Source organism: Oncorhynchus mykiss, unplaced genomic scaffold (genome assembly GCF_013265735.2).
Source record: "Oncorhynchus mykiss isolate Arlee unplaced genomic scaffold, USDA_OmykA_1.1 un_scaffold_144, whole genome shotgun sequence".
Classification (NCBI taxonomy): domain Eukaryota; kingdom Metazoa; phylum Chordata; class Actinopteri; order Salmoniformes; family Salmonidae; genus Oncorhynchus; species Oncorhynchus mykiss.
The window spans coordinates 773,463-796,659 of record NW_023493665.1 but is presented as its reverse complement, the minus strand read 5'-3'; the positions used below and the strand labels follow the sequence as shown (position 1 = coordinate 796,659).

Genomic DNA, 23,197 nt, shown 5'->3' with positions numbered 1-23,197 from the left:
AATTGTGCTAAGGAGAAGAACGCTGCCTAATACGTCCTTTTGGGCCACTAGAGGCCCCTATCATCCTCTATGAGGAGTGCCCTCATTGCCCTTTCCATCATGGCCGCCTGGAGTGGCCTGCTTGCCGCTTAAAACGCATGCGCAGTGAATACAAACAAATGTTTGAAAGAAATTTAGCGCGAAACTGGTAAGTCAAGTTATAAACGTTTGTTTGAAGTGTTTTAACTATTGTTATTCTCCAACATTGGATCTTAACTGCAACGAGAAATTGCACCTCTAAACTGTTCTACTAAAGCACCTTGTGTATAAAATGTAAAAAGGTCCTTAGCTAGCTTAACGTTAGCTGTTGTTGACAAAAAAAAACTACATCCGTGTTTCGTCTAGGCAGTGCTCATGTTTGCTAGCTTTCAGATTGTATATCATATCATTATCTATTTAGCGGCTATGTTTCCCCCCCACTTTTCCCATGTATGCCTTGATTTAGTTAGTTGTCTGTCTGACGTTGTCTCTTTTTCCTAGTTAAAATTATGAAGCCTGTCCGGGGATCTGAACGCGCCGCATCCAAGACACCTAAAGGCAAGAAGACAGGCGAGAAGCCAAATAAGCCCGGTATAAAGACACGTCAACGGAGAGTATCTCAGGTGAGAAAGTTCTGAAGAATTAAACCTCTGAGAGAATACGGTTCTCCTTTTTGTTTTCATCACATCATTCTGTCCGCGTGTACCCTCCTCTCCAGGAGGAGCCCCAGCCAGGAACCAGCAGCCAGATCCCTCAGCCAAAACCACAGAAGAAGAAGAAAGGTGGCACAGTTGCAGGTCCCCGGAAGCTGAAAGGTCAGGAGAAGTGGAAACCGCTGACCAAGTCCTCCATTACGGCTCTAGACAACATACTGGGACTGTCTATACTGTGAGTAACATCCTCCATCATGGTTCTTGACTGGGCCGGTCTATACTGTAACATCCTCCATCATGGTTCTTGACTGGGCCGGTCTATACTGTAACATCCTCCATCATGGTTCTTGACTGGGCCGGTCTATACTGTAACATCCTCCATCATGGTTCTTGACTGGGCCGGTCTATACTGTAACATCCTCCATCATGGTTCTTGACTGGGCCGGTCTATACTGTAACATCCTCCATGGTTCTTGACTGGGCCGGTCTATACTGTAACATCCTCCATCATGGTTCTTGACTGGGCCGGTCTATACTGTAACATCCTCCATCATGGTTCTTGACTGGGCCGGTCTATACTGTAACATCCTCCATCATGGTTCTTGACTGGGCCTGTCTATACTGTGAGTAACATCCTCCATGGTTCTTGACTGGGCCGGTCTATACTGTGAGTAACATCCTCCATCATGGTTCTTGACTGGGCCGGTCTATACTGTAACATCCTCCATCATGGTTCTTGACTGGGCCGGTCTATACTGTAACATCCTCCATCATGGTTCTTGACTGGGCCGGTCTATACTGTAACATCCTCCATCATGGTTCTTGACTGGGCCGGTCTATACTGTGAGTAACATCCTCCATCATGGTTCTTGACTGGGCCGGTCTATACTGTAACATCCTCCATCATGGTTCTTGACTGGGCCGGTCTATACTGTAACATCCTCCATCATGGTTCTTGACTGGGCCGGTCTATACTGTAACATCCTCCATCATGGTTCTTGACTGGGCCGGTCTATACTGTAACATCCTCCATCATGGTTCTTGACTGGGCCGGTCTATACTGTAACATCCTCCATCATGGTTCTTGTCTGGGCCGGTCTATACTGTAACATCCTCCATCATGGTTCTTGACTGGGCCGGTCTATACTGTAACATCCTCCATCATGGTTCTTGACTGGGCCGGTCTATACTGTAACATCCTCCATCATGGTTCTTGACTGGGCCGGTCTATACTGTAACATCCTCCATCATGGTTCTTGACTGGGCCGGTCTATACTGTAACATCCTCCATCATGGTTCTTGACTGGGCCGGTCTATACTGTAACATCCTCCATCATGGTTCTTGACTGGGCCGGTCTATACTGTAACATCCTCCATGGTTCTTGACTGGGCCGGTCTATACTGTAACATCCTCCATCATGGTTCTTGACTGGGCCGGTCTATACTGTAACATCCTCCATGGTTCTTGACTGGGCCTGTCTATACTGTAACATCCTCCATCATGGTTCTTGACTGGGCCGGTCTATACTGTAACATCCTCCATGGTTCTTGACTGGGCCGGTCTATACTGTAACATCCTCCATGGTTCTTGACTGGGCCGGTCTATACTGTAACATCCTCCATGGTTCTTGACTGGGCCGGTCTATACTGTAACATCCTCCATCATGGTTCTTGACTGGGCCGGTCTATACTGTAACATCCTCCATGGTTCTTGACTGGGCCGGTCTATACTGTAACATCCTCCATCATGGTTCTTGACTGGGCCGGTCTATACTGTAACATCCTCCATCATGGTTCTTGACTGGGCCGGTCTATACTGTAACATCCTCCATCATGGTTCTTGACTGGGCCGGTCTATACTGTAACATCCTCCATCATGGTTCTTGACTGGGCCGGTCTATACTGTGAGTAACATCCTCCATCATGGTTCTTGACTGGGCCGGTCTATACTGTGAGTAACATCCTCCATGGTTCTTGACTGGGCCGGTCTATACTGTAACATCCTCCATCATGGTTCTTGACTGGGCCGGTCTATACTGTAACATCCTCCATCATGGTTCTTGACTGGGCCTGTCTATACTGTGAGTAACATCCTCCATGGTTCTTGACTGGGCCGGTCTATACTGTAACATCCTCCATCATGGTTCTTGACTGGGCCTGTCTATACTGTGAGTAACATCCTCCATGGTTCTTGACTGGGCCGGTCTATACTGTAACATCCTCCATCATGGTTCTTGACTGGGCCTGTCTATACGGTGAGTAACCCAGGAAGTCGACTGTGAATCTCGGCCACTGTTCATCTGTCTAGGAGAACAGAGGCGCTGTAATGGCCACTGGCCCATCGTTGAACTGACGCTTGAATAGCCCTGGTTTAAGGTTTCACTGGCTTGTTGTTACTAACTGATTCATTTGTAACCCTCTCTCTGTTTCTCCCTCCGTCCTTCCTTTCTCCCTCCGTCCTTCCTCTCTCCCTTTCTCCCTCCGTCCTTCCTTTCTCCCTCCGTCCTTCCTCTCTCCCTTTCTCCCTCCGTCCTTCCTCTCTCTGTTTCTCCCTCCGTCGTTCCTCTCTCTGTTTCTCCCTCCGTCGTTCCTCTCTCTGTTTCTCCCTCCGTCGTTCCTCTCTCTGTTTCTCCCTCCGTCGTTCCTCTCTCTGTTTCTCCCTCCGTCCTTCCTCTCTCTGTTTCTCCCTCCGTCCTTCCTCTCTCTGTTTCTCCCTCCGTCCTTCCTCTCTCCTTTCCTCGCTCCCTCCGTCCTTCCTCTCTCCTTTCCTCGCTCCCTCAGGTCTGTTCTGGCCGGAAGACGGACTAACAAAGAGGAGTCGCAGGAACATCTTAACATTGTGAAAAACAGGTGAGAGAACAGAACTCTGTGTAGGACTGGGGACAGTGGACCTACTATGATCAGTGTCGCACTTATGTTACCCAAAATAATGGATTATTTTCATATAGTACCAGTCAATTTTGGACACACCATCTTCCAGAGTTTTTCTTTATTTTTACTATTTTCTACATTGTAGAATAATAGTGAAGACATCAAAACTATGAAATAACACATATGGAATCATTTAGTAACCAGAAAAGTATTAAACAAATAGATTTTATATTTGAGATTCTTCAAAGTAGCCACCCTTTGCCTTGATGACAGCTTTGGACACTCTTGGCATTCTCTCAACCAGCTTCATGAGGAATACTTTTCCACTAGTCTTGAAGGAGTTCCCACATATGCTGAGCACTTGTTGGCTGCTTTTCCTTCACTCTGCGGTCCAACTCATCCCAAACCATCTCAGTTGGGTTGAGGTCGGGTGATTGTGGAGGCCAGGTCATCTGATGCAGCACTCCATCACTCTCCTTGGTCAAATAGCCCTTACTCAGCCTGGAAGTGTGTTTTAGGTCATTGTCCTGTTGAAAAACGAATGATAGTCACACATGGCATATCGCTGCAGAATGCTGTGGTAGCCATGCTTGTTAAGTGTGCCTTGAATTCTAAATAAATCACTGTGTCACCAGCAAATTACCCCCACACCATAACACCTCCTCCTCCATGCTTCACGGTGGGAACCACACATACGGAGATCATCTGTTCACCTCCTCTGCGTCTCACAAAGACACGGCAGTTGGAACCAAAAATCTCTAATTTGGACTCATCAGACCAAGACCATCGGTCTTATGTCCATTGCTCGTGTTTCTTGGCCCAAGCAAGTCTATTCTTATCGGTGTCCTTTAGTAGTGGTTTCTGTGCAGCAACAGTCTTCTCTGAACAAATCAGTTTATTTGTCACATGCGCTGAATACAACAGGTGTAGTAGACCTCACAGTGAAATGCTGAATACAACAGGTGTAGTAGACCTTACAGTGAAATGCTGAATACAACAGGTGTAGTAGACCTCACAGTGAAATGCTGAATACAACAGGTGTAGTAGACCTCACAGTGAAATGCTGAATACAACAGGTGTAGTAGACCTTACAGTGAAATGCTGAATACAACAGGTGTAGTAGACCTCACAGTGAAATGCTGAATACAACAGGTGTAGTAGACCTCACAGTGAAATGCTGAATACAACAGGTGTAGTAGACCTCACAGTGAAATGCTGAATACAACAGGTGTAGTAGACCTCACAGTGAAATGCTGAATACAACAGGTGTAGTAGACCTCACAGTGAAATGCTGAATACAACAGGTGTAGTAGACCTCACAGTGAAATGCTGAATACAACAGGTGTAGTAGACCTCACAGTGAAATGCTGAATACAACAGGTGTAGGTAGACCTCACAGTGAAATGCTGAATACAACAGGTGTAGGTAGACCTCACAGTGAAATGCTGAATACAACAGGTGTAGTAGACCTCACAGTGAAATGCTGAATACAACAGGTGTAGTAGACCTCACAGTGAAATGCTGAATACAACAGGTGTAGTAGACCTCACAGTGAAATGCTGAATACAACAGGTGTAGTAGACCTTACAGTGAAATGCTGAATACAACAGGTGTAGTAGACCTCACAGTGAAATGCTGAATACAACAGGTGTAGTAGACCTCACAGTGAAATGCTGAATACAACAGGTGTAGTAGACCTCACAGTGAAATGCTGAATACAACAGGTGTAGTAGACCTCACAGTGAAATGCTGAATACAACAGGTGTAGTAGACCTCACAGTGAAAAGCTGAATACAACAGGTGTAGTAGACCTGACAGTGAAATGCTGAATACAACAGGTGTAGTAGACCTTACAGTGAAATGCTGAATACAACAGGTGTAGTAGACCTCACAGTGAAATGCTGAATACAACAGGTGTAGTAGACCTCACAGTGAAATGCTGAATACAACAGGTGTAGTAGACCTCACAGTGAAATGCTGAATACAACAGGTGTAGTAGACCTCACAGTGAAATGCTGAATACAACAGGTGTAGGTAGACCTCACAGTGAAATGCTGAATACAACAGGTGTAGTAGACCTCACAGTGAAATGCTGAATACAACAGGTGTAGTAGACCTCACAGTGAAATGCTGAATACAACAGGTGTAGTAGACCTTACAGTGAAATGCTGAATACAACAGGTGTAGTAGACCTTACAGTGAAATGCTGAATACAACAGGTGTAGTAGACCTCACAGTGAAAAGCTGAATACAACAGGTGTAGTAGACCTCACAGTGAAATGCTGAATACAACAGGTGTAGTAGACCTCACAGTGAAAAGCTGAATACAACAGGTGTAGTAGACCTCACAGTGAAATGCTGAATACAACAGGTGTAGTAGACCTCACAGTGAAATGCTGAATGCAACAGGTGTAGTAGACCTCACAGTGAAAAGCTGAATACAACAGGTGTAGACCTCACAGTGAAATGCTGAATACAACAGGTGTAGTAGACCTCACAGTGAAATGCTGAATACAACAGGTGTAGTAGACCTGACAGTGAAATGCTGAATACAACAGGTGTAGTAGACCTTACAGTGAAATGCTGAATACAACAGGTGTAGTAGACCTTACAGTGAAAAGCTGAATACAACAGGTGTAGTAGACCTTACAGTGAAATGCTGAGTACAACAGGTGTAGTAGACCTCACAGTGAAATGCTGAATACAACAGGTGTAGTAGACCTCACAGTGAAATGCTGAATACAACAGGTGTAGTAGACCTCACAGTGAAACGCTGAATACAACAGGTGTAGTAGACCTTACAGTGAAATGCTGAATACAACATGTGTAGTAGACCTCACAGTGAAATGCTGAATACAACAGGTGTAGGTAGACCTCACAGTGAAAAGCTGAATACAACAGGTGTAGGTAGACCGCACAGTGAAACGCTGAATACAACAGGTGTAGTAGACCTCACAGTGAAAAGCTGAATACAACAGGTGTAGTAGACCTCACAGTGAAAAGCTGAATACAACAGGTGTAGGTAGACCTCACAGTGAAAAGCTGAATACAACAGGTGTAGTAGACCTTACAGTGAAAAGCTGAATACAACATGTGTAGTAGACCTCACAGTGAAATGCTGAATACAACAGGTGTAGTAGACCTCACAGTGAAATGCTGAATACAACAGGTGTAGTAGACCTCACAGTGAAACGCTGAATACAACAGGTGTAGTAGACCTTACAGTGAAATGCTGAATACAACAGGTGTAGGTAGACCTCACAGTGAAATGCTGAATACAACAGGTGTAGTAGACCTCACAGTGAAATGCTGAATACAACAGGTGTAGTAGACCTCACAGTGAACTGCTGAATACAACAGGTGTAGTAGACCTCACAGTGAAAAGCTGAATACAACAGGTGTAGTAGACCTCACAGTGAAAAGCTGAATACAACAGGTGTAGGTAGACCTCACAGTGAAATGCTGAATACAACAGGTGTAGTAGACCTCACAGTGAAATGCTGAATACAACAGGTGTAGTAGACCTCACAGTGAAATGCTGAATACAACAGGTGTAGTAGACCTCACAGTGAAAAGCTGAATACAACAGGTGTAGTAGACCTCACAGTGAAATGCTGAATACAACAGGTGTAGTAGACCGTACAGTGAAATGCTGAATACAACAGGTGTAGTAGACCTCACAGTGAAAAGCTGAATACAACAGGTGTAGGTAGACCTCACAGTGAAAAGCTGAATACAACAGGTGTAGTAGACCTTACAGTGAAAAGCTGAATACAACATGTGTAGTAGACCTCACAGTGAAAAGCTGAATACAACAGGTGTAGGTAGACCTCACAGTGAAAAGCTGAATACAACAGGTGTAGTAGACCTTACAGTGAAAAGCTGAATACAACATGTGTAGTAGACCTCACAGTGAAACGCTGAATACAACAGGTGTAGTAGACCTTACAGTGAAATGCTGAATACAACAGGTGTAGTAGACCTCACAGTGAAATGCTGAATACAACAGGTGTAGTAGACCTCACAGTGAAACGCTGAATACAACAGGTGTAGTAGACCTTACAGTGAAATGCTGAATACAACAGGTGTAGTAGACCTCACAGTGAAATGCTGAATACAACAGGTGTAGTAGACCTCACAGTGAAATGCTGAATACAACAGGTGTAGTAGACCTCACAGTGAAAAGCTGAATACAACAGGTGTAGTAGACCTTACAGTGAAAAGCTGAATACAACAGGTGTAGTAGACCTCACAGTGAAATGCTGAATACAACAGGTGTAGTAGACCTCACAGTGAAATGCTGAATACAACAGGTGTAGTAGACCTCACAGTGAAAAGCTGAATACAACAGGTGTAGTAGACCTTACAGTGAAAAGCTGAATACAACAGGTGTAGTAGACCTCACAGTGAAATGCTGAATACAACAGGTGTAGTAGACCGTACAGTGAAATGCTGAATACAACAGGTGTAGTAGACCTCACAGTGAAAAGCTGAATACAACAGGTGTAGTAGACCTTACAGTGAAATGCTGAATACAACAGGTGTAGTAGACCTCACAGTGAAATGCTGAATACAACAGGTGTAGTAGACCTCACAGTGAAAAGCTGAATACAACAGGTGTAGTAGACCTCACAGTGAAAAGCTGAATACAACAGGTGTAGTAGACCTCACAGTGAAAAGCTGACTACAACAGGTGTAGTAGACCTCACAGTGAAAAGCTGAATACAACAGGTGTAGTAGACCTCACAGTGAAAAGCTGAATACAACAGGTGTAGTAGACCTTACAGTGAAATGCTGAATACAACAGGTGTAGTAGACCTTACAGTGAAAAGCTGAATACAACAGGTGTAGTAGACCTTACAGTGAAAAGCTGAATACAACAGGTGTAGTAGACCTCACAGTGAAAAGCTGAATACAACAGGTGTAGTAGACCTTACAGTGAAAAGCTGAATACAACAGGTGTAGTAGACCTCACAGTGAAAAGCTGACTACAACAGGTGTAGTAGACCTCACAGTGAAAAGCTGACTACAACAGGTGTAGTAGACCTCACAGTGAAAAGCTGAATACAACAGGTGTAGTAGACCTCACAGTGAAAAGCTGAATACAACAGGTGTAGTAGACCTCACAGTGAAATGCTGAATACAACAGGTGTAGTAGACCTTAGTGAAAAGCTGAATACAACAGGTGTAGTAGACCTTAGTGAAAAGCTTACTTTACAAGCCATTAACCAACAACAGTTCAAGAAGTAGTTAAAAAAATACAACAATAACGAGGCTATATACAGGGGGTACTGGTACAGGCTGGTCGGGGCGCTGGGGTGCAGGCTGGTCGGGGCGCTGGGGTACAGGCTGGTCGGGGCGCTGGGGTACAGGCTGGTCGGGGCGCTGGGGTACAGGCTGGTCGGGGCGCTGGGGTACAGGCTGGTCGGGGTACTGGTACAGGCTGGTCGGGGTACTGGTAAAGGCTGGTCGGTGCGCTGGGGTACAGGCTGGTCGGGGCGCTGGGGTACAGGCTGGTCGGGGTACTGGTACAGGCTGGTCGGGGCGCTGGGGTACAGGCTGGTCGGGGCGCTGGGGTACAGGCTGGTCGGGGCGCTGGGGTGCAGGCTGGTCGGGGCGCTGGGGTACAGGCTAGTCGGGGCGCTGGTACAGGCTGGTCGGGGCACTGGTACAGGCTGGTCGGGGTACTGGGGCGCTGGGGTACAGGCTGGTCGGGGTACTGGTACAGGCTAGTCGGGGCGCTGGGGTACAGGCTGGTCGGGGTACTGGTACAGGCTGGTCGGGGTACTGGTACAGGCTGGTCGGGGTACTGGTACAGGCTGGTCGGGGTACTGGTACAGGCTGGTCGGGGGGCTGGGGTACAGGCTGGTCGGGGTACTGGTACAGGCTGGTCAGGGGGCTGGGGTACAGGCTGGTCGGGGTACTGGTACAGGCTGGTCGGGGGGCTGGGGTACAGGCTGGTCGGGGGGCTGGGGTACAGGCTGGTCGGGGTACTGGTACAGGCTGGTCGGGGGGCTGGGGTACAGGCTGGTCGGGGTACTGGTACAGGCTGGTCGGGGTACTGGTACAGGCTGGTCGGGGGGGCTGGGGTGCAGGCTGGTCGGGGGGCTGGGGTGCAGGCTGGTCGGGGCGCTGGGGTACAGGCTGGTCGGGGCGCTGGGGTGCTGGGGTGCAGGCTGGTCGGGGTACTGGTGCAGGCTGGTCGGGGCGCTGGGGTACAGGCTGGTCCGGGTACTGGTACAGGCTGGTCGGGGGGCTGGGGTACAGGCTGGTCGGGGGGCTGGGGTGCAGGCTGGTCGGGGGGCTGGGGTGCAGGCTGGTCGGGGGGCTGGGGTGCAGGCTGGTCGGGGGGCTGGGGTGCAGGCTGGTCGGGGCGCTGGGGTGCAGGCTGGTCGGGGGGCTGGGGTGCAGGCTGGTCGGGGCGCTGGGGTGCAGGCTGGTCGGGGCGCTGGGGTGCAGGCTGGTCGGGGGGCTGGGGTGCAGGCTGGTCGGGGGGCTGGGGTGCAGGCTGGTCGGGGGGCTGGGGTGCAGGCTGGTCGGGGCGCTGGGGTACAGGCTGGTCGGGGGGCTGGGGTACAGGCTGGTCGGGGGGCTGGGGTACAGGCTGGTCGGGGGGCTGGGGTACAGGCTGGTCGGGGCGCTGGGGTACAGGCTGGTCGGGGTACTGGTACAGGCTGGTCGGGGTACTGGTACAGGCTGGTCGGGGGGGCTGGGGTGCAGGCTGGTCGGGGGGCTGGGGTGCAGGCTGGTCGGGGCGCTGGGGTACAGGCTGGTCGGGGCGCTGGGGTGCTGGGGTGCAGGCTGGTCGGGGTACTGGTGCAGGCTGGTCGGGGCGCTGGGGTACAGGCTGGTCCGGGTACTGGTACAGGCTGGTCGGGGGGCTGGGGTACAGGCTGGTCGGGGGGCTGGGGTGCAGGCTGGTCGGGGGGCTGGGGTGCAGGCTGGTCGGGGGGCTGGGGTGCAGGCTGGTCGGGGGGCTGGGGTGCAGGCTGGTCGGGGCGCTGGGGTGCAGGCTGGTCGGGGCGCTGGGGTGCAGGCTGGTCGGGGGGCTGGGGTGCAGGCTGGTCGGGGGGCTGGGGTGCAGGCTGGTCGGGGCGCTGGGGTGCAGGCTGGTCGGGGCGCTGGGGTGCAGGCTGGTCGGGGCGCTGGGGTGCAGGCTGGTCGGGGCGCTGGGGTGCAGGCTGGTCGGGGGGCTGGGGTGCAGGCTGGTCGGGGGGCTGGGGTGCAGGCTGGTCGGGGGGCTGGGGTGCAGGCTGGTCGGGGCGCTGGGGTGCAGGCTGGTCGGGGGGCTGGGGTACAGGCTGGTCGGGGGGCTGGGGTACAGGCTGGTCGGGGGGCTGGGGTACAGGCTGGTCGGGGCGCTGGGGTACAGGCTGGTCGGGGGGCTGGGGTACAGGCTGGTCGGGGCGCTGGGGTACAGGCTGGTCGGGGCGCTGGGGTACAGGCTGGTCGGGGCGCTGGGGTACAGGCTGGTCGGTGTGCGGGGGTACAGGCTAGAGGTCTGCTGGGGGTACAGGCTAGAGGTGCATATATAATGAACAGTGAGTAGCAGCAGAGTAAAAACAAAGGGGGGGGGTCAATGTAAACAGTCTGGGTGGACATTTGGATTAGATGTTCAGGAGTCTTATGACTTGGGGGTAGAAGCTGTTAAGGAGCCTTTTTGGTCCTAGACTTGGTGCTCCGGTACCGCTTGCCCTCTGGTAGCACAGAGAACAGTCGGACGTGGATGGCTTGAGTCTGACAATTGTTTGGGGTCTTCCTCTGACACCACCTGGTATGGAGGTCCTGGATGTCAGGAATCTTGGCCCTGGTGATGTACTGGGCCGTAAGCACTACCCTCTGTAGTGTCTTGTGGTTGGAGGCCGAGCAGCTGCCATACCAGGCGGTGAGGCAACCGGTCAGGATGCTCTCGATGGTGCAACTGTAGAACTTTTTGAGTATCTGGGGAACCATGCAAAATATTTTCAGTCTCCTGTAGGGGAAAAGGTGTCGTCGTGCCCTCTTCACAACTGTCTTGGTGTGTTTGTACCATGATAGGTCATTGGTGACGTGGACTTGACCCGTTCCACTTCAGCCCCGTCGATGTTAACGGGGGCCTGTTCAGCCCCGTCGATGTTAACGGGGGCCTGTTCAGCCCTGTCGATGTTAATGGGGGCCTGTTCAGCCCTGTCGATGTTAATGGGGGCCTGTTCAGCCCTGTCGATGTTAATGGGGGGCCTGTTCAGCCCCGTCGATGTTAACGGGGGCCTGTTCAGCCCTGTCGATGTTAATGGGGGCCTGTTCAGCCCTGTCGATGTTAATGGGGGCCTGTTCAGCCCTGTCGATGTTAACGGGGGCCTGTTCAGCCCTGTCGATGTTAACGGGGGCCTGTTCAGCCCCGTCGATGTTAACGGGGGCCTGTTCAGCCCCGTCGATGTTAATGGGGGCCTGTTCAGCCCCGTCGTTCAGCCCCGTCGATGTTAATGGGGGCCTGTTCAGCCCCGTCGATGTTAACGGGGGCCTGTTCAGCCCCGTCGATGTTAACGGGGGCCTGTTCAGCCCCGTCGATGTTAACGGGGGCCTGTTCAGCCCCGTCGATGTTAACGGGGGCCTGTTCAGCCCCGTCGATGTTAATGGGGGCCTGTTCAGCCCCGTCGATGTTAACGGGGGCCTGTTCAGCCCCGTCGATGTTAACGGGGGCCTGTTCAGCCCCGTCGATGTTAACGGGGGCCTGTTCAGCCCCGTCGATGTTAACGGGGGCCTGTTCAGCCCCGTCGATGTTAACGGGGGCCTGTTCAGCCCCGTCGATGTTAACGGGGGCCTGTTCAGCCCCGTCGATGTTAACGGGGGCCTGTTCAGCCCCGTCGATGTTAACGGGGGCCTGTTCAGCCCCGTCGATGTTAACGGGGGCCTGTTCAGCCCCGTCGATGTTAATGGGGGGCCTGTTCAGCCCTGTCGATGTTAACGGGGGCCTGTTCAGCCCTGTCGATGTTAACGGGGGCCTGTTCAGCCCTGTCGATGTTAACGGGGGCCTGTTCAGCCCCGTCGATGTTAACGGGGGCCTGTTCAGCCCCGTCGATGTTAACGGGGGCCTGTTCAGCCCCGTCGATGTTAACGGGGGCCTGTTCAGCCCCGTCGATGTTAACGGGGGCCTGTTCAGCCCTCTTTTCCCGTAGTCCACGATCAGCTCCTTTGTCTTGCTCACATTGAGAGGTTGTTGTTCTGGCACCACACGGCGGCCAGGTCTATGACCTCCTCCCTGTTGAGGGGCCTTAATGTTGAGGATCAGCGTGGCAGATGGGGTGGCAGGTAACCTAGTGGTTAGAGTGTAGTGGTGGCAGGTAGCCTAGTGGTTAGAGGGTTGGGCCAGTAACCGAGAGGTTGCTGGATCGGTTCCTCGAGCTAACAAGGTAAAAATCTGTCGTTCTGCCCCTGAACAAGGCAGTTAACCCACTGTTCCTAGACCAGTTAACCCACTGTTCCTAGACCAGTTAACCCACTGTTCCTAGACCAGTTAACCACCTGTTCCTAGACCAGTTAACCCACTGTTCCTAGACCAGTTAACCCACTGTTCCTAGACCAGTTAACCCACTGTTCCTAGACCAGTTAACCCACTGTTCCTAGACCAGTTAACCCACTGTTCCTAGACCAGTTAACCACCTGTTCCTAGACCAGTTAACCACCTGTTCCTAGACCAATTAACCCACTGTTCCTAGACCAGTTAACCCACTGTTCCTAGACCAGTTAACCCACTGTTCCTAGACCAGTTAACCCACTGTTCCTAGACCAGTTAACCCACTGTTCCTAGACCAGTTAACCCACTGTTCCTAGACCAGTTAACCCACTGTTCCTAGACCAGTTAACCCACTGTTCCTAGACCAGTTAACCCACTGTTCCTAGACCAGTTAACCCACTGTTCCTAGACCAGTTAACCCACTAGACCAGTTAACCCACTGTTCCTAGACCAGTTAACCCACTGTTCCTAGGCCAGTTAACCCACGGTTCCTAGACCAGTTAACCACCTGTTCCTAGACCAGTTAACCACCTGTTCCTAGACCAGTTAACCCACTGTTCCTAGACCAGTTAACCCACTGTTCCTAGACCAGTTAACCCACTGTTCCTAGACCAGTTAACCCACTGTTCCTAGACCAGTTAACCCACTGTTCCTAGACCAGTTAACCCACTGTTCCTAGACCAGTTAACCCACTGTTCCTAGACCAGTTAACCCACTGTTCCTAGACCAGTTAACCCACTGTTCCTAGACCAGTTAACCCACTGTTCCTAGACCAGTTAACCCACTAGACCAGTTAACCCACTAGACCAGTTAACCCACTAGACCAGTTAACCCACTAGACCAGTTAACCCACTGTTCCTAGACCAGTTAACCCACTGTTCCTAGACCAGTTAACCCACTGTTCCTAGACCAGTTAACCCACTGTTCCTAGACCAGTTAACCCACTGTTCCTAGGCCAGTTAACCCACGGTTCCTAGACCAGTTAACCACCTGTTCCTAGACCAGTTAACCCACTGTTCCTAGACCAGTTAAGCCACTGTTTCTAGACCAGTTAACCCACTGTTCCTAGACCAGTTAACCCACTGTTCCTAGACCAGTTAACCCACTGTTCCTAGACCAGTTAACCCACTGTTCCTAGACCAGTTAACCAACTGTTCCTAGACCAGTTAACCCACTGTTCCTAGACCAGTTAACCCACTGTTCCTAGGCCAGTTAACCCACTGTTCCTAGGCCAGTTAACCCACTGTTCCTAGACCAGTTAACCCACTGTTCCTAGACCAGTTAACCCACTGTTCCTAGGGCCGTCATTGTAAAGAAGAATTTGTTCTTAACTGACTAGACTAGTTTAAAAAAATACAGTGGGGAGAACAAGTATTTGATACACAGCTAATTTTGCAGGTTTTCCTACTAAATGCAAATTAATTTCTTAAAAATCATACACTGTGATTTTCTGGATTTTAGTTTTAGATTCTGTCTCTCACAGTTGAAGTGTACCTATGATAAAAATGACATACCTTGACATGCTTTGTACGTAGGAAACACTGTCGATTTTGCAGGTTATCAAATACTTGTTATCCCCACTGTATATTTTGAGCGAGTTGAGCCTACTGCAAGATGTCTTTCTTGGCTAACCACGTTGACTGCATTCTGGTTCCAGGTTCCTGTCTAAACTGGCTCAACTGTCAGTCCCAATTCAGAAACAGGAAATGATGATTCATTCTTCCCGTCAACACCAGGAAGAGACTAGGAAGTCAGCCGTTGGCGAGAAGATCCTCAACAAGCTGGTGGTGAGACACTGGAAGGGGGGTGTGTGTGTGTTTCAATATTTGTGTGTGTGGTTATCTCGTCTGATGTTGCTACTGTGTGTCCAGGCGGAGCTGGGTGCTGTGGTGGGCTCTCTAAAACAGCTAGAGAAGGAGAGAGACTCCCTGGAGAACCAGTGTTTTAACCTCCGACAACTACTGGAGCAGCAGGAGGAGAGTAACCAGCAGGTAAGCCAGACCTGGGTACAAATACTACTTCAAATATCTCATAGGCCGTTCTGTATGGCTTTCCCACAGCTGGGCCGTTCTGTATGGCTTTCCCACAGCTGGGCTGTTCTGTATGGCTTTCCCACAGCTGGGCCGTTCTGTATGGCTTTCCCACAGCTGGGCCGTTCTGTATGGCTTTCCCACAGCTGGGCCTTTCCCACAGCTGGGCCGTTCTGTATGGCTTTCCCACAGCTGGGCCGTTCTGTATGGCTTTCCCACAGCTGGGCCTTTCCCACAGCTGGGCCGTTCTGTATGGCTTTCCCCACAGCTGGGCCGTTCTGTATGGCTTTCCCACAGCTGGGCCGTTCTGTATGGCTTTCCCACAGCTGGGCCGTTCTGTATGGCTTTCCCACAGCTGGGCTGTTCTGTATGGCTTTCCCACAGCTGGGCCGTTCTGTATGGCTTTCCCACAGCTGGGCCGTTCTGAATGGCTTTCCCACAGCTGGGCCTTTCCCACAGCTGGGCCGTTCTGTATGGCTTTCCCCACAGCTGGGCCGTTCTGTATGGCTTTCCCACAGCTGGGCCGTTCTGTATGGCTTTCCCACAGCTGGGCCGTTCTGTATGGCTTTCCCACAGCTGGGCCGTTCTGTATGGCTTTCCCACAGCTGGGCCGTTCTGTATGGCTTTCCCACAGCTGGGCCTTTCCCACAGCTGGGCCGTTCTGTATGGCCTTCCCACAGCTGGGCCGTTCTGTATGGCTTTCCCACAGCTGGGCCGTTCTGTATGGCTTTCCCACAGCTGGGCCTTTCCCACAGCTGGGCCGTTCTGTATGGCTTTCCCCACAGCTGGGCCGTTCTGTATGGCTTTCCCACAGCTGGGCCGTTCTGTATGGCTTTCCCACAGCTGGGCCTTTCCCACAGCTGGGCCGTTCTGTATGGCTTTCCCCACAGCTGGGCCGTTCTGTATGGCTTTCCCACAGCTGGGCCGTTCTGTATGGCTTTCCCACAGCTGGGCCGTTCTGTATGGCTTTCCCACAGCTGGGCCGTTCTGTATGACTTTCCCACAGCTGGGCCGTTCTGTAGGGCTTTCCCACAGCTGGGCCGTTCTGTAGGGCTTTCCCACAGCTGGGCCGTTCTGTAGGGCTTTCCCACAGCTGGGCCGTTCTGTAGGGCTTTCCCACAGCTGGGCCGTTCTGTAGGGCTTTCCCACAGCTGGGCCGTTCTGTATGACTTTCCCCACAGCTGGGCCGTTCTGTATGGCTTTCCCACAGCTGGGCCGTTCTGTATGACTTTCCCCACAGCTGGGCCGTTCTGTATGGCTTTCCCACAGCTGGGCCGTTCTGTATGGCTTTCCCCACAGCTGGGCCGTTCTGTATGGCTTTCCCACAGCTGGGCCGTTCTGTATGGCTTTCCCCACAGCTGGGCCGTTCTGTATGGCTTTCCCCACAGCTGGGCCGTTCTGTATGGCTTTCCCCACAGCTGGGCCGTTCTGTATGGCTTTCCCCACAGCTGGGCCGTTCTGTATGGCTTTCCCCACAGCTGGGCCGTTCTGTATGGCTTTCCCCACAGCTGGGCCGTTCTGTATGGCTTTCCCCACAGCTGGGCCGTTCTGTATGGCTTTCCCCACAGCTGGGCCGTTCTGTATGGCTTTCCCCACAGCTGGGCCGTTCTGTATGACTTTCCCACAGCTGGGCCGTTCTGTATGACTTTCCCACAGCTGGGCCGTTCTGTATGGCTTTCCCACAGCTGGGCCTTTCTGTATGGCTTTCCCCACAGCTGGGCCATTCTGTATGGCTTTCCCCACAGCTGGGCCGTTCTGTATGGCTTTCCCCACAGCTGGGCCGTTCTGTATGCCTCCCTCCGCGCTTCTCAGAAGGCATCACTCACTCCAGGCTTCTCAGAAGGCATCACTCACTCCAGGCTTCTCAGAAGGCATCACTCACTCCATGCTTCTCAGAAGGCATCACTCACTCCAGGCTTCTCAGAAGGCATCACTCACTCCAGGCTTCTCAGAAAGCATCACTCACTCCAGGCTTCTCAGAAGGCATCACTCACTCCGCCAGGCTTCTCAGAAGGCATCACTCCCTCCGCCAGGCTTCTCAGAAGGCATCACTCCCTCCGCCGCGCTTCTCAGAAGGCATCACTCCCTCCGCCGCGCTTCTCAGAAGGCATCACTCCCTCCGCCGCGCTTCTCAGAAGGCATCACTCCCTCCGCCGCGCTTCTCAGAAGGCATCACTCCCTCCGCCGCGCTTCTCAGAAGGCATCACTCCCTCCGCCGCGCTTCTCAGAAGGCCTACAATGGGTTTTGTAATAGAAGGACTAGAAAATAGGAACTAAGCCCATATTTGGGTATCTGGTCTGAGCATAGGCATCTGGTCATTGTGACATTCATTGTTGGTTCTTTCATTGATACTGCAATATTTTCCCCAGGGCCCAAAAGCTCTGGTCAAAGGCTAATACACTATATAGGGAACAGGCCCTGGTCTAATACACTATATAGGGAACAGGCCCTGGTCTAATACACTATATAGGGAACAGGCCCTGGTCTAATACACTATATAGGGAACAGGCCCTGGTCTAATACACTATATAGGGAACAGGCCCTGGTCTAATACACTATATAGGGAACAGGCCCTGGTCTAATACACTATATAGGCCCTGGTCTAATACACTATATAGGCCCTGGTCTAATACACTATATAGGCCCTGGTCTAATACACTATATAGGCCCTGGTCTAATACACTATATAGGTCCTGGTCTAATACACTATATAGGCCCTGGTCTAATACACTATATAGGCCCTGGTCTAATACACTATACAGGCCCTGGTCTAATACACTATATAGGGAACAGGCCCTGGTCTAATACACTATATAGGGAACAGGCCCTGGTCTAATACACTATATAGGGAACAGGCCCTGGTCTAATACATTATATAGGCCCTGGTCTAATACACTATATAGGCCCTGGTCTAATACACTATATAGGGAACAGGCCCTGGTCTAATACACTATATAGGGAACAGGCCCTGGTCTAATACACTATATAGGGAACAGGCCCTGGTCTAATACATTATATAGGCCCTGGTCTAATACACTATAGGGAACAGGCCCTGGTCTAATACACTATATAGGGAACAGGCCCTGGTCTAATACACTATATAGGGAACAGGCCCTGGTCTAATACACTATATAGGCCCTGGTCTAATACACTATATAGGCCCTGGTCTAATACACTATATAGGCCCTGGTCTAATACACTATATAGGCCCTGGTCTAATACACTATATAGGCCCTGGTCTAATACACTATATAGGCCCTGGTCTAATACACTATATAGGCCCTGGTCTAATACACTATATAGGCCCTGGTCTAATACACTATATAGGCCCTGGTCTAATACACTATATAGGCCCTGGTCTAATACACTATATAGGCCCTGGTCTAATACACTATATAGGCCCTGGTCTAATACACTATATAGGCCCTGGTCTAATACACTATATAGGCCCTGGTCTAATACACTATATAGGCCCTGGTCTAATACACTATATAGGCCCTGGTCTAATACACTATATAGGCCCTGGTCTAATACACTATATAGGCCCTGGTCTAATACACTATATAGGCCCTGGTCTAATACACTATATAGGCCCTGGTCTAATACACTATATAGGCCCTGGTCTAATACACTATATAGGCCCTGGTCTAATACACTATATAGGCCCTGGTCTAATACACTATATAGGGAACAGGCCCTGGTCTAATACACTATATAGGGAACAGGCCCTGGTCTAATACACTATATAAGGGAACAGGCCCTGGTCTAATACACTATATGGGGAACAGGCCCGGGTCTAATACACTATATAGGGAATAGGCCCGGGTCTAATACACTATATGGGGAACAGGCCCGGGTCTAATACACTATATAGGGAATAGGCCCGGGTCTAATACACTATATAGGGAACAGGCCCTGGTCTAATGCACTATATAGGGAACAGGCCCTGGTCTAATACACTATGTAGGGAACAGGCCCTGGTCTAATACTATGTAGGGAACAGGCCCTGGTCTAATACACTATATAGGGAACAGGCCCTGGTCTAATACACTATATAGGGAACAGGCCCTGGTCTAATGCACTATATAGGGAACAGGCCCTGGTCTAATGCACTATATAGGGAACAGGCCCTGGTCTAATGCACTATATAGGGAACAGGCCCTGGTCTAATGCACTATATAGGGAACAGGCCCTGGTCTAATGCACTATATAGGGAACAGGCCCTGGTCTAATGCACTATATAGGGAACAGGCCCTGGGCTAATGCACTATATAGGGAACAGGCCCTGGGCTAATGCACTATGTAGGGAACAGGGCCCTGGTCAAAGGTCATTTCAGCCTTCTGTTTGTGCTTCTGTTTGTCTCCTTCTCCCCCTCTTCTTCTTCCCCCTTTTCTCCCTCTCCTCTTTTCTCCCTCTCTTCTTTTCTCCCTCTCCTCTCTCCTCCCCCTCCCCTCTCCTCCTCCTTTCTCTCCTCCCCCCTCTTCTCCCCCCTACTCTCTCCTCTTCTCCATGTTGTTTCAGATCCTCCAGTTGTCAGAACAAGGAGTCCTGCGTCTCCCCCCTGTACCTCAGCGCAAAGACAGACCCTTACAGGTCAGCAAGCAAGCTATAACACACACACACACACACACACACACACACACACACACACACACACACACACAAGGTTTCCATGCATTTTGGTAACCATGAACAGTCCCAGTGAGAGCCTCAGGTTTTCATAGCTGTGGTTTTATTGCAGCTGTGATCTATGTTCTGTCGAAGAGGAAGTGGCCAGACACATCTACGACATTCTGCTTACTCTTTCAGGGAAGATTATTTTCCATTTAAGAGCTCTCAGAATAACCTGGAGGTCTATGACAGAAACACGACCGTTCACAAGTTTGGGATCACTTAGAAATGTCCTTGTTTTTGAAAGAAAAGCACTTTTCCTCTCCATTAAAACAACATCAAGTTGATCAGAAATACAGTTTAGACATTGTTCATGTTGTAAATGACTATAGTAGCTGGAAACGGCTGATTTTTAATGGAATATCTACAGAGGCGTACAGAGGCCCATTATCAGCAACCATCACTCCTGTGTTCCAGTGACACGTTGTGTTAGCTGATCCAAGTTGATCTTTAGAAAACCCTTGTGCAATTATGTTAGCACAGCTGAAAACTGTTGTGCTGATTTTAAAGAAGCAATAACACTGTCCTTCTTTAGACTAGTTGAGTATCTGGAGCATCAGCATTTGTGGATTCGATTACTGTCTCAAAATGGCCAGAAACAAAGAACTTTCTTCTGAAACTCATCAGTCTATTCTTGTTCAGAGAAATGAAGGCTATTCCATGACAGAAATTGCAGATCTCCTACAATGCTGTGTACTACTCCCTTCACAGAACAGCGCAAACTGGCTCTAACCAGAATGGAAAGAGGAGTGGGAGGCCCCGGTGCACAACTGAGCAAGAGGACAAGTACATTAGAGTGTCTAGTTTGAGAAACAGACGCCTCACAAGTCCTCAACTGGCAGCTTCATTAAATAGTACCCGCAAAACACCAGTCTCAACGTCAACAGTGAAGAGGTGACTCCGGGATGCTGGCCTTCTAGGCAGAGTTGCAAAGAAAAAGCCGTATCTTAGACTGGCCAATAAAAATAAAATATTAAGATTGGCAAAAGAACACAGACACTGGACAGAGGAACTCTGCCTAGAAGGCCAGCATCCCGGAGTCTCCTTTTCACTGGTGTTTTGCGGGTACTATTTAATGAAGATGCCAGTTTTAATTTACTTTTGTTTAAATAATAATAATAAAATAAGGACTTGTCTAAGTGACGCCAAACTTTTGAACGGTAGTGTACATGTCATTAAAAAGTGACATCTTGGCCTCCTGAGTAGCGCAGCATCGCAGTGCTAGAGGCGTCACTACAGCACCGGGTTCGATCCCGGGGCTGTGCCGCAGCCGGCCGTGACCGGGAGACATACGAGACAGCTCACAATTGGCCCAGCGTCGTTCCGGGTTAGGGGAGGGTTTGACCGGCCCGGTATGTCCTTGTCCCATCGCGCTCTAGCGACTCCTTGTGGCGGGCCGGGCGCAGTGAAACGCTGACTCGTCTCACCAGTTGTTTCCTCCGGCTGGCTTCCGGGTTAAGCGAGCAGTGTGTCAAGAAGCAGTGCGGCTTGGCAGGGTCGTGTTTCAGAGGACGCATGGCTCTCGACCTTCGCCTCTCCCGAGTCCGTACGTTGCAGTGATGGGACAAGACTAACTACCAATTGGAGACCATGAAATTGGGGAGGAAGAAGGGGTCAAAAAAAAGTAACAAAAAAACCCTGTAAAATCTTGAAGGAGAAACAGTTTGGCAACTTCTGAGCAACGTAAGATGAAATAGGAAGCACTAACTGTCCTCTCCCCTTCTAGGAGCAGATGGTGTGTCTGGTTCATAGCAGCCACTCCGTCACCACGGCCCGTTGCCTAGCCAAGACCCTCCAGACATCAGGGCCGGTCCAGGATGCCCAGACCCTACTGGAACGAGCCTACAGACACGCTGACCGCCTGATCACTCCACCTACAGCTGTCAGCCAATAGCAGGACTCCATCCAGCCTGGTTGGACAATAGCAGGACTCCATCCAGGCTGGTTGGACAATAGCAGGACTCCATCCAGGCTGGTTGGACAATAGCAGGACTCCATCCAGGCTGGTTGGACAATAGCAGGACTGTATTAGCGATATATATATATATATGACTATGTATAAGCCATGTGTTATATGGCTCTGGCATGGGCTTTGCACGGACCACCTGACTTTAACTGCTACATAGTTAACGTTGTATTCTGTAATGGGAGGAGCCCCATTTGTTCATATCTGTATGTATATATTTTTTTCCTAAGTGTTTCTTTTATCTGTAGATGATAATTAAACACCTGTAAAAGGGTTTTGGTCTGTTTTGATGAGTTCCTATGATGAATATAGTTCTGATAATGCCTCTAGTCCAGACTGGCTGGGTGATAGGTTTACTTCAGCCCTAAGATAATGCCTCTAGTCTAGACAGGCTGTGTGACAGGTTTACTTCAGCCCTAAGATAATGCCTCTAGTCTAGACAGGCTGACTTCAGCCCTAAGATAATGCCTCTAGTCCAGACTGGCTGGGTGACAGGCTTACTTCAGCCCTAAGATAATGCCTCTAGTCTAGACAGGCTGGGTGACAGGCTTACTTCAGCCCTAAGATAATGCCTCTAGTCCAGACAGGCTGACTTCAGCCCTAAGATAATGCCTCTAGTCCAGACAGGCTGTGTGACAGGTTTACTTCAGCCCTAAGATAATGCCTCTAGTCTAGACAGGCTGACTTCAGCCCTAAGATAATGCCTCTAGTCCAGACTGGCTGGGTGACAGGCTTACTTCAGCCCTAAGATAATGCCTCTAGTCTAGACAGGCTGGGTGACAGGCTTACTTCAGCCCTAAGATAATGCCTCTAGTCCAGACAGGCTGACTTCAGCCCTAAGATAATGCCTCTAGTCCAGACAGGCTGACTTCAGCCCTAAGATAATGCCTCTAGTCCAGACAGACTGGGTGACAGGCTTACTTCAACCCTAAGATAATGCCTCTAGTCCAGACAGGCTGGATGACAGGCTTACTTCAACCCTAAGATAATGCCTCTAGTCTAGACAGGCTGGGTGACATGTTTACTTCAGCCCTAAGATAATGCCTCTAGTCCAGACAGGCTGGGTGACAGGTTTACTTCAACCCTAAGATAATGCCTCTAGTCTAGACAGGCTGGGTGACAGGCTTACTTCAACCCTAAGATAATGCCTCTAGTCCAGACAGGCTGGATGACAGGCTTACTTCAACCCTAAGATAATGCCTCTAGTCTAGACAGGCTGGGTGACATGTTTACTTCAGCCCTAAGATAATGCCTCTAGTCCAGACAGGCTGGGTGACAGGTTTACTTCAACCCTAAGATAATGCCTCTAGTCCAGACAGGCTGACTTCAGCCCTAAGATAATGCCTCTAGTCCAGACAGGCTGGGTGACAGGTTTACTTCAACCCTAAGATAATGCCTATAGTCCAGACAGGCTGACTTCAGCCCTAAGATAATGCCTCTAGTCCAGACAGGCTGGGTGACAGGTTTACTTCAACCCTAAGATAATGCCTCTA

The 23,197-nt window shown here is 50.4% G+C and overlaps 1 protein-coding gene across 5 annotated transcripts; it reads left to right on the top strand.

Moving 5' to 3' along the window:
- Positions 1-13: 13 nt before the first annotated feature.
- Positions 14-21,978, top strand: LOC110495337 (centromere protein Q). 5 transcript variants are annotated; one of them, XR_005041781.1, is made up of 9 exons: positions 14-187; positions 520-641; positions 737-906; positions 3,453-3,521; positions 14,693-14,822; positions 14,907-15,026; positions 19,589-19,660; positions 21,465-21,739; positions 21,810-21,978. XR_005041781.1 is itself a non-coding variant. In XM_036972343.1 (9 exons), exons 2-8 carry the CDS (start codon positions 528-530, stop codon positions 21,630-21,632), a joined length of 843 nt encoding a protein of 280 aa, XP_036828238.1. In that variant the 5' UTR covers positions 14-187; positions 520-527; the 3' UTR covers positions 21,633-21,635; positions 21,667-21,978. The 5 variants fall into 5 exon arrangements, 4 of the variants coding, with proteins under 4 accessions (XP_036828238.1, XP_036828239.1, XP_036828240.1 ...); XM_036972343.1 differs by having other exon boundaries at positions 21,465-21,635; positions 21,667-21,978; XM_036972344.1 differs by lacking the exon at positions 14-187 and adding an exon at positions 194-312 and having other exon boundaries at positions 21,465-21,978.
- The last annotated feature ends 1,219 nt before the right edge of the window (positions 21,979-23,197 follow it).